Source organism: Pongo pygmaeus, chromosome 19, assembly GCF_028885625.2.
Source record: "Pongo pygmaeus isolate AG05252 chromosome 19, NHGRI_mPonPyg2-v2.0_pri, whole genome shotgun sequence".
Lineage (NCBI taxonomy): Eukaryota > Metazoa > Chordata > Mammalia > Primates > Hominidae > Pongo > Pongo pygmaeus.
Window position 1 is genome coordinate 57,342,519 of NC_072392.2, and position 12,115 is coordinate 57,354,633.

General features: G+C 36.4%; 1 protein-coding gene across 18 annotated transcripts in view; it reads left to right on the forward strand.

The window, feature by feature from the left end:
• BCAS3 (BCAS3 microtubule associated cell migration factor) overlaps window positions 1-12,115 on the forward strand; it is a 703,320-nt gene that overhangs the window by 201,331 nt on the left and 489,874 nt on the right. For all 18 annotated transcript variants that reach the window (XM_054457118.2, XM_063655621.1, XM_054457116.2 and 15 more), the window contains exon 10: window positions 4,257-4,333. In XM_054457118.2, coding sequence (XP_054313093.1) covers window positions 4,257-4,333 — 77 coding nt within the window. The remainder of the gene's footprint in view (window positions 1-4,256; window positions 4,334-12,115) is intronic.

The window sequence follows — 12,115 nt, forward strand, 5'->3', positions numbered from 1 at the left end:
GAAGGAACAGGTAAAGAGAGCTGATAGAGGACTGTTAATGGAACGCATCCAATATGATGAGAAAGGAGACACCTTTGTATTTGGATATAAAGAAAAAGTCGCCTTGAGCAGCTGTCTGATGTGGAAATCCAAAACCCATGTATGATTAGGAAAACAAAAGGCAAAGACCGATAGATGTCATTAGCAGTCATTTTCAGTGTTCTTAAATTGAAAGGTAGATATGAAGTCTCCAGAGAGATCAAAGGAGTGTACAGTAAGCAATCTTGTTCCATTGGCCTCTGTTTTTACTTGGAGGAGAAAACTTATTTCTTATAATCTTAGTGTTATTTCTTGGTTTTAATGTGTTCTTCATTTATGTTAATGATTAATAACAAATAGAACAAATGGAAATGCAAATTTTACTTTAAAATGCAAAATTATCTTTAAGTTTTGAAAGAGGAGCTCTGCTTTTATGTGAAGAAACAAGTTTGTAATATTTATGAGAATTCATCAATAGGTTAGTGTGAGTTCTAAGTTCAGCTTACATTAAAAGTTAAACCTATCTTTGTTTTTCTGAGTTCTCCATAAGATGGAAAAGGTCACTATGATGTTTTTAGGGCATGTGCTGGTGCTGGATACATAGTGGACACTCAGTGAATATATATGCAATGAACTAACTTGTGACTTTTTCATTCTCTGCACGCAATTCTTACCCATTGAGTCTTAGAATGGCAGTACTCTGAAATTCATGGTGTGCTTCATATACATGAAAAGTAAACCAAAAATAAAACAGGAGTTTTAAACTAAAAACTCATAAAACCTTATAAGAGTCCTTAATCAGCTGTATGATGGTTAAACAAATCTGTGAAATGGTATTTAATATTTTATATGCTTATGTGTTTTTCTGGGGAGGATGTTCACATTTTGTTGTTGTTGTTGTTTGTTTTTTTTGAGATGGAGTCTTGCTCTGTCGCCAGGCTGGAGTGCTGTGGCGCAATCTTGGCTCACTGCAACCTCCGCCTCCCGGCTTCAAGTGATTCTCCTGCCTCAGCCTCTCAAGTAGCTGGGATTACAGGCGCATGCCACCACACCCAGCTAATTTTTACATTTTTAGTAGAGACAGGGTTTCACCATGTTGGCCAGGATGGTCTTGATCTCTTGACCTTGTGATCCATCCGCCTTGGCCTCCGAAAGTGCTGGGATTACAGGCATGAGCCACCGCGCCTAGCCATATGCCACATTTTATCTGATCATTAGTTGACAGGTATTTAGTTTGTTTCTACTTTTGGGCTGTTGTAGATAACGCTTGTATGAACACTAGTGCACAAGTTTTTCAGTGGACATATGTTCTCTTGGGTATAAACATTTAGCTACAAGTTTTTGTAATTTTGAAATTTGAATTTCCCTGATGGCTAATGACACTGACCATTTTTAATGTGCTTATTTGCCATTTGTATATCTCTGTCCATTTTTAAATTGTCTTTTCAATACTGAGTGGTAATAGTTATTTTATATTCTAGATATGTCACTTATCAGATATATTTTTTGCAAAAAATTTTCTCTCATTCTTTAGATTGTCTTTTCACTTTCTTCTTTTTGTTTTGTTTTGTTTTGTTTGTTTGTTTTTGAGACGGAATCTTGCTCTGTCACCCAGGCTGGAGTGCAGTGGTGTGATCTCAGCTCACTGCAAGCTCCGCCTCCTGGATTCATGCCATTCTCCTGCCTCAGCTTCCCGAGTAGCTGGGACTACAGGCGCCCGCCACCACACCCTGCTAATTTTTTGTATTTTTAGTAGAGACGGGATTTCACCGTGTTAGTCAGGATGGTCTCGATCTCCTGACCTTGTGATCCGCCTGCCTTGGCCTCCCAAAGTGCTGGGATTACAGGCGTGAGCCATCGTGCCTGGCCTGGTCTTTACACTTTCTTTATGGTGTCCTTTAAAGCATGTTAAATTTGCATTTGTTTTGATGAAGTCCAATTTATGTATTTTTCTTTCGTCCTATATAAGAAACCATTGCCCAATCCAAGGTCATGAAAATTTACAGTATTTTGTTCTAAGAATTTAATTGTTTAACTTTTATATTTAAGCCTTTGATCCATTTTTGTATGTGGTGTGAGATAGGGGTCCACCTTCATTCCAGTCCAAATGCTTTTGCATTTGGATATCCAGTAGTCCCAGCACCATTTGTTGAAAAGACTTCTTTCACCATTGACTTGTCTTGGTATTCTTGTTGAAAATCAGTGGACTTATAAATGTAAATACCTGTTTTCTTTAAAAAAAGGGCTCAGACTTTTTATTTGTCCTTGCCAGGAAAAATAAGGCAAAGTATCACAGAGAGTAGTTCAGTTTTTTGTTTTTTGAAATGAATTCAGGTCACCTCTCCATTAGGACCACTTTCTGGGAGGATGCCATCTAAAATTGCATCATGCTTGTGTACCTTCTTAATTACTTTTCTAGTAAAGGAAAAATATAGTGTGCTTCTACAAATTTTTTACCTTCATTTAAATTGGGAAATGAATTCTTTTAACATCCAGTTCTCTTTGTCCAATAACATTGTAAACATGTTAGAATTAGGCCTAGTATTGTAGAGATTCATGTCCCCGCAACCCCTTCACTTGTTTTCAGAGTTTACGTAGAGGCGAAGATTAATCTTTAAAGGAGTCATGCTTATAAGGTTGGGATGGTGCTGAGTGGCTTATGTTCTGCTGATTGCAGCTATAAACCATTCTTTTGGCAAGCAGGAAAACAGTTGTTTTCATTACAATATACTGTAATTCTTGAGGTCCACTGAACTCTAAAAATACGGACTCAAAAAATGAGATGAAGAATTGTAAACTATTTTTCCTTAGGATCCTTTTGTATTTGTGAGGTTAAAGTGGTTATCAGAATTGATTGAGAGTTAGATTATTTAGTTTTAAAGCTAATTCAGGAGATTCGCTATGTCTAATGTAACACCACTGTTCACAAGTACTTGGTTCTGTTTTTCATGACGAATTTTAAAAGGGGAAAAACTTTCTTATAGATCATATTTATCCACATTTCTCCAGCTCTGAAATTGTCAACGGAATACATGTATACATACTCATATAAAATTATATTTTTAATGAATAAGATTAATTTATTCAATGAGTCTAATCTATTGTGTAAATACTACACTATTTATATTACTGTATGTTGTCTTTTTACAGTGTGTTTTTGTCCTATATATGTTTCCATAATATGCATTTAATAGATAATAGTAATATTACAGTTAACCTGAAGTCAGTTTTCCAGAAACCCTAAGTATTGCAAACATACGCCTTCAAACAGTAGCATGAATGAACAGTTTTTTAAAAAGGGAGCAATAAAATGAGAAAGCTTTTATTTTATTTATGTGGACTTTCTTTTAGGGTCTGTCTCTTCTCTATAAGTTTATTGTTTTCTTTTCAAGATGAAAATTCAAAATAGATGACAGTTTAGGGAGCTAGGCTAAAAATGGCTGTGTACTGGAAGCGACAGTAAGGTGTGCTTCTTTACTGCTTTTGAGCATAGCAATAGGAACATAGTCAGAATGACTAGGGAGTGGCGGCAGGGGAGAGTCAGCGGCGAAGAAAACCGATTCTTCAATTTACACATCCCTCTAATCAAGTTGGAGGAAGATAGAAAATAAACAGTAAATATATGTCATAGAACAATTAACTGTTGTTATTGGCTAGAACTGCAAGCAAGAAGAATGATATTGAGTGAAATGTAAATACAAAGGATTATGCAGTTCCCCAACATCTTTCTGTGGAGGCAGGCTTTCAGAGTTACTTGTCTTCACTGGCCTTAGTGAGGTCAAATACTTGTTCTTTTTCTCTCCTCATTGTAGTATCATGTCTGATAGTCTCATTTATCTTTTGCCTTTAAATTCCTGAACCCATCATATCATTTCTCTCTCCTCTCCCAAAATTCTTCCTTGATTTGTGAATGTTAGACTTAAAATGGCCCCTCTTTAACTTCATTCTCTTGTTTAGGAATAACTATATAAAATGCCCACTGTTTGCTGAAAGTGATGACCAGTTCTTTCCAGATTTGTTTCTTATTGGGACAGAGTGAAGCCAAAAGGAAACTAAATAGAGGGGGAAAAATGCACCTTACTTAGCTAACAAAATAATGACTAGTGTTACAGGAATTTTATGTGAGGCTTGAAAAAATATAAGCATTTGATTTTTCTGTTTTTCTGGCATCGACATATGATGCACCAGCAGAAAAGTTATTAAGAGATTTCTCAATAGTGCCATTTGAAATTTTTCAGGCTGCTATCCATGTCCAGGGCCAAACATGAATCCTATTGCTCTTGGGAGCCGCTGGCTTGCTTATGCAGAAAACAAGGTAAGACATGGCCTGTGTTTGGATTATTTGTAATGGAGCAAGTGTTGAAGGATTTTCCATAATAAATACCTATGCTCCATAGTTGATTGCCAATAATAAATGTTTTACTTACTAGTTCATTTGCTTTGGTTTGGTTTTAATTGTGCAACTAATAATTGAACTTGTTTAAGGATTTATAAATGTTTGGCAGTTGTCATTAAGTCCAGACTCTGTAGAACCTTAATTGTTTTAGCTTGGTTTTATATAGAGAACTTCATTCTATTAGTGTGCAGCATTGAGATGACCACAGTAGTGGTATTAAGGAAAGTAGTTTTTGACTTTTTAGAAATCAGGAGGCAGGAGTAACTTCTGTCTTCATTGGTAGATTAGAAACCTGGGCATAGAATAATTTAATTGACAAGGCTGGGCGTGGTGGCTCACGCCTGTAATCCCAGCACTTTGGGAGGCTGAGGCAGGTGGATCATTTGAGGTCCGGAGTTTGAGACCAGCCTGGCCAACATGGTGAAACCCCGTCTCTACTAAAAATACAAAAATGAGCTGGGCATGGTGGCATGCGCCTGTAATCCCAGCTACTCAGGAGACTGAGACAGGAGAATCGCTTGAGCCTAGGAAGCGGAGGTTGTGGTGAGCTGAGATCGCACCACTGCACTCCATCTGGGCAACAGAGTGAGACCCTGTCTCAAAAAAGGAAAAAAAAAAAAAGAATAATTTAATTTACATTAACTATATGCTAACAACTATATCTAAACAAGGGTTCAGCCATTTGTTTTAATAGTTAAATCACACATGTTCACATTTTGTTGACTTTTTCAGTTATTTATCAATTTATTTATTAAGGTCATCATAATAAGTGAAGATACTGTATGCACTAAGAATTTTACTTATGTCTAATTTAAGGAAAAAGGCAAATTTGAATCTTCAAAAAGAAAGATAAAATTCTTTTAATTCCATTTAGTACCCTGCATGTGAATATAGAATGAAATCTTCTAAAAGAAGATTACTATTTTTGGTTTCGTTTTTGCTGGTTGCATAGTTATTGTATCTTGAGATTAATATGAATTAATATGAAATAGTTCTTGACAAAATTAGGATGTGGTAAGTAAAGTAGTTATTTGGTAAAGCCAAATCTACTAAATTTCTAGCCTCTGGAATGTACAAAAATCAAGAAACTACTGAAGAAAATTATTTTTCTGGATAAATTCTTTGAGATCTTATCCATAAGTCTGTCTAACTACTAGATATGTTACATCTTACTGAATTCTGTATTTATAGTCCATTTTGTTTTTTCTCTTGATTTTCCAGTATATCTTGTAAAAATAGCTCTTTCAAATTATTCTTTTCAAACAAAACAAGAGGCATACAAGTAAGTGTAGTGACACAACGGTATCTTCTAATGTTTCTATCTGTAAAGCATTTCCCTTGAGTGCTGGAAACATTCAAGACAAAGATGTATAAATTGTCCCTTGGGCCTTGTGGATGTATTCTCACATATGGGGAACTGCCCATTTGGAAGTGGAGGTAATATATAAATAGTTACATATTGCCTTTGAGGGGAAAGAACTCCCTTCATAGATGCATGGCCTGAATATGCACCAGTTGTTTTCCCTCTTCAGGAAAACATGTTAATATCTGGTGTCATGTACAGAGACCAGACAACGTAGTGGCCTTCACAAGGAGTTTGTGAATCAAATGTTGTGCTTTCATCTCGAAATATTTCTAGATAAATGTCCTTACATAGTATTTTCATAAGAGCTAGCATTTATTTGTTTCTGATTGTTTTAGCTTTGGGACTGAGTATAGAATTGTAAAATTGAATTAAATTTTGGGGTACCAGTCTCTTTCAGTGAAAATGCTCTTTGACTATAAAATCTTAAGAAGCCGTATATCTTTGTTTTGTTTTAAGATTCACAGGGTACACGTGCATGTTGGTTACATAGGTATATTGTGTAAGGGTGGGGATTCGGCTTCTAGTGTATCCATCATCCAGATATTGAACATTGTACCCGATAAGTGATTTTTCAACCCTCAGCTGCCTCTTCCCTCCCCCTTTTTGGAGTCCCCACTGTCTATGTCCATTTTCATCATCATGTGTACCCATTGTTTAACTCCCATTTATATGCGAGAACATGCTATTTTTGATTTTCTGTTTCTGAGTTAGTTCACTTAAGGTAATGGCCTCCAGCTCCAAGCATGTTGCTGCAAAGGACATGATTTCATTCTTTCTGTGGCTGCAAAATATTCCATGGTGTGTATAACCATATTTTCTTTATTCAAATAATCAACTGCTGATAGACACCTAGTTTGGTTCCATAACTTTGCTATTATGACTAGTACTGCGATGAACATACAAGTGCCTGTCCTTTTTAAATTAATGATTTCTTTTTCTTTGGATAGATACCCAGCGGTGGGATTGCTGGGTCGAATGGTAGTTCTATTTTTAGTTCTTTGAGAAATCTCCATACTGTTTTCCATTTACATTCCCACCAACAGTGTATAAGCATCCCCTTTTCTCTATATTCATGTCAACATCTGTTGTTGTTGACTTTTTTTTTTTTTTTTTTTGAGACGGAGTTTTGCTTTTGTTGCCCAGGCTGGAGTGCAATGGCATGATCTTGGCTCACTGCAACCTCTGCCTCCTGGATTCAAGTGATTCTCCTGTCTCAGCCTCCCAAGTAGCTGGGAGTACAGACATGCGCCACCATGCCTGGCTAATTTTGTATTTTTAGTAGAGATGGGATTTCTCCATGTTGGTCAGGCTGGTTTCGAACTCCCAATCTCAGGTCATCCGCCCGCTTCGGCCTCCCAAAGTGCTGGGATTATAGGCATGAGCCCCAGCGTCTGGCCATTTTTGACTTTTTAAGAATAGCCATTTTCGGCCCAGCATGGTGGCTTATGCCTATAATCCCAGCACTTTGGGAGGCCAAGGCGGGTGGATCACGTGAGGCCAGGAGTTTGAGACCAGCCTGGCCAACATAGTGAAACCCCGTCTCTACTAAAAATACAAAAAATTAGATGGGTGTGGTGGTGGGTGCCTGTAGTCCCAGCTACTCGGGAGGCTGAGGCAGGAGAATCACTTGAACCCGGGAGGTGGAGGTTGCGGTGAGCTGAGATCACGCCATTGCACTCTAGCCTGGCCAACAAGAATGAAACTCTGTCTCAAAAATAAAAATAAAAATAAAAAGTCGTTTTCACTGGCGTAAGATAGTATCTTGGTGTGGTTTTAAGTTGCATTTCTCTGAATATTAGTGATGTTGAGCATTTTTTTTTCCATTTGTTTGCTGGCCATTTACATTCCTTTTAAGAAATGTCTGTTTATGTCCTTTGGGGTTTTTATCGGAGTTTGTTTTTTTCTTGTTCAGTTGTTTGAGTTTCTTGTAGATTCTTAGTTGGACGCATAATTTACAAATATTTTCTCCCATTGTGTAGTTTATCTGTTTACTCTATCGATTATTTCTTTTGCTGTGCAGGAACTTTTTAGTTTAATTAAGTGTCATTTGTCTATTTTTGTTGCATTTGTTTTTGGGGTCTTTGTCATAAATTCCTTGCCTAGGACAATGTCTAGAAGAGTTTTTCCCTAGGATTTCTTCTAGGAGTTCTATAGTTTCAGGTCTTACATTTAGGTCTTTAATCCATCTGAGTTAATTTTTGTATATGGTGAGAGATAGGGGTCTGATTTCATTCTTCTGCATATAGCTAGCCAATTTTCCCAGCTCCATTTACTGAATAAGACACTAAGTATCTGATGTTATTCAGTTCTCTGTTCAGTTCTCTTGACCTATGTATCTTTTTTTTTTTTTTTGCGCGACAGAGTCTAGCTCTGTTGCCCAGGGTGGAGTGCAGTGGCATAATCTCTGCTCATTGCAACCTCTGCCTCCTGGGTTCAAGTGATTCTTTCACCTCAGACTCCTGAGTAGCTGGGACTATAGGCACATGCTACCATACCTGGCTAATTTTTGTATTTTTAGTAGAAATGGAGTTTTATCATATTGGCCAGGCTGGTCTCGAACTCCTGACCTCAAGTGATCCATCCACCTTGGCCTCCCAAAGTGCTGGGATTGCAGGTATGAGCCACCATGCCCAGCCTATGTGTCTATTTTTGTACCAGTACCATGCTGTTTTAGTTATTGCAGCCTTGTAATATAGTTTGAAATCAGGCACTGTGATGCTCCCTGATTTGTTATTTTTGCTTAAGACCGCTTTGGCTATTTGCCCCCCTACCCCATTTTTTTTTTTTTTTTTTTTTTTTTTGCTTCCCTATGAACTTTAGGATGGCTTTTTCCAATTCTGTGGAAAAAACATTAATAATTTGATAAGAATTGTGCTGAATCTGTAGATTTCTCTGGCCAGCATGGTCATTTAAATCATATTGATTCTTTCAATTCATGGTTGGGATGTTTTTTCATTTGTTGGTGTTTACAATTTCTTTCATCAGTGTTTTGTAGTTTTTCTTGTAGAGATCTTTCACCTCCTTGGTTAAATTTCTTCTTATGTATATATTTTTGTAGCTATTGTAAATGTGATTGCCTCTTTGCTAGATCATTATTGGTGTACAGAAATGCTATTGAATTTTGTATGTTAATTTTATATCCTGCAACTTTACTGAATTCATTTACCAAATCTAAGATTTTTTTGTGTGTGTGAAATCATTAGGTTTTTCTAGATATAAGATCATGTCATCAGCAAAGAGGGGCAATGTGACTTCTGCTTTTCCAATTTGGACGCCTTTTCTTTCTTTCTATTGCCTGGTTGCTTTCGCTAGGACTTCAGTACTGTGTCGAATAGGAGTGGTGAAGTGGGCATCCTTGTCTTGTAGTAAATCTTAGAGGAAAGGCTTTTAACGTTTCCCCAATCAGCCTGATGTTAGCTGTGGTTTTGTCATATATGGTCTTTATTATTTTGAGGTAATTTCCTTCTATGCCTAGTTTGTTAAGAGTTTTTATCATGAAGGGATGTTGAATTTTATCAAATGCTTTTTCTTGTATCTATTGAGATGATCATATGGTTTTTGTCCTTCATTCTGTTGATGTGATTATCACTTACTGATTTACATATGTTGAACCATCCCTATGTCTCTGGAATAAATCCCCCTTGATTGTGGTCTATTATATTTTTGATGTGCTGTTGGTTTCGATTTTCTAGCATTTTCTTGAAGATTTTTGTGTCTGTGTTCATCAGGGATCTTGGCCTATAGTTTTCTTTTTTGTGGTGTCCCTGTCTGGTTTTGGTATCAGATGATGTTGGCCTCATAGAATGAGTTAGGGAGAGTTTCTTCCTCTTTTACTTTTTTGGAATAGTTTCAGGAAAATTGGTGATCTCTTTTGTACATTTGGTAGGATTCAGCTGTGAACCTGTCTAGTCCTGGGCTTGCTTTTTGGGAGACTTTATTACCTACTCACTCTCACTACTCATTATTGGTCTGCTCAGATTTCTGTTTTTTCCTGATTCAATCTTGTTACGTTAGGTTGTGTTTCCAGGAATTTATCAATTTTCTCTAGGTTTTTCAGATTTTCAGTGTATAGCTTTTTATAATAGTTTGCTGATCTATTGTATTTCTGTGGTATCAGTTGTAATGTTCTCTTTTTCATTTCTCATTTTGTTTATTGGGTCTTTCCTTTCTTGGTTAATCTAGCTAGTGTTTATCAATTTTGTTTATCTTTTTGAAGAACCAATTTTTTATTCATTGATCTTTTGTGTTGTTTCATGAGTCTATTTTGCTTAGTTCTACTCTGTTTATTATTTCATTTCTTCTGCTAATTATGGGTTTGGTTTATTCTTTTTTAGCTCCTTTGGGTGCATTGTTAGATTGTTAATTTGTAATCTTTGTACTTTTTTGATGTAGGCATTTATTGTTGTAAACTTTCATCAGCACAGCTTTTGCTATATTCCACAGTTTTGGTATGTTGTGTATCAAGATCATCATTTGTTTCAAGATTTTAAAGAATTGACTCAGTAGTGTTCAGGGGCATGTTATTTGATTTCCATGTGTAAAGTTTCCAGAGTCCCTTTTGGTATTTATTTCTAGTTTTAGTCCATTGTGGTCTGAGAAGATACTTGATATGATTCAGTCTTCAAAAGTGTATTGAGACTTGTGGCCTAACATATGGTCTGTCATGGAGAATGTTCTATGGGCTAAGAATGTGTATTCTGCAGTTGTTGGATAGAATGCTCTATAAGAGTCTGTTAGGTCCATTGGGTCTAAAGTCCAGTTTAAGGCCAGGCACGGTCGCACATGCCTGTAATCCCAGCACTTTGGGAGGCCAAGGCAGGCCAATTACTTGAGGTCAGGAGTTCAAGACCAGCCTGGCCAACATGGCAAAATGCCGTCTCTACTAAAAATACAAAAATAGCCAGGCATGGTGGCGTGTGCCTGTAATCCCAGGCACTTGGGAGGCTAAGGCAAGAGAACCATTTGAACCCAGGAGGTGGAGGTTGTGGTGAGCTGAGATCACTGCACTCCAGCCTAGGTGACAGAGCGAGACTCTGTCTCAATAAATAAATAAATAAAGTCCAGTTTAAATCCAATGTTTCTTTGTTGATTTTCTGGCTAGATAGTCTGTTTAATGCTGAGAGGAATTTTGAAGTCCCCCACTATTACTGTATTTCAGTTTATCTCTCTTTAGATATAGTATATACTAATATTTGCTTTATGAATCTGTGTGCTCCAGTGTTGAGTGCATATATATTTAGAACTGTTATATCCTCTTGCTGAATTGATTGCTTTATCATTATATAATGACCTTATTTGTCTTTTTTTTTCCCAACTGTTTTTAACTTTAGAGTCTGTTTTATCTAATACAAGTATAACTACTGTTCACTTTCGGTTTCCATTTGTGTGGAATATCTCTTTTTTTTTTTTCCCTTTACTTTTAGTCTACATATGTCTTTATGGTAAGGTGAGTTTCTTGTAAGGAGCATATAGTTGGGTCATTTAAAAAAATCCATTTAGCTATTCTGTATCTTTTAAGTGGATTATTTTATTTACATTCAAAGTCATTATTAATATGTGAGGCTTTGTTCTTATATTGTTGATTGTTTTCTGGTTATTTCATATATTTTTGGTTTCATTCTTTTTCTCTTATTGCTTGATGTTATGGTTTGGTGGATTTCTGCAGTGGTACTCTTTGAGTTCTTTCTCTTTCTCCTTTGTGTCTTTGCTTTACCAGTGAGTTTCATAGTTTGGTGTGTTTTTGTGATACTAAATGTTGTCCTTTCACTTCCAGGTTTAGGACTACTTTGAGCATGTCTTGTAGGGCCAATATAGTGATAATGAATTTTCTCAGAATTTGCTTGTTGGAAAAAACATTATTTCTCCTTCATTTATGAAGGGTAATTTTGCTGGATACAGTATTCTTGACTGACATACTTTTTTCTTTCAACCCTTTCAATCTATAATTCCATTGTCTTCTGGCTTGTGAGGTTTCTGCTAAGAAATCTACGGTTAATGTGGTGAGGTTTCCTTTATATGTGACTAGACACGATTTTTTCTTGCTGATTTTAGGATTCACTCTTTATCTTTGATTTTAGACAATGACTATAATGTGCCTTAGAGAAGACCTTTTTCCATTGTATCTGCCTGGGGATTGCTAAGCCTGTTGTATCTGAATGTCCAAACTTCTGTTAGACTTGGGAAGTTTTCCTCTATTATTTCATTAAATATGCTTTCAAATTTTTTCTTTCTCTCTTCAATGTCAGGAATACTTATAATTGTAATATTTTGACACTTTATGTTTCCCCAGATGTCATAATGTCTTCGCTCATTTTTAAAATTCTTTTTTCTTTATT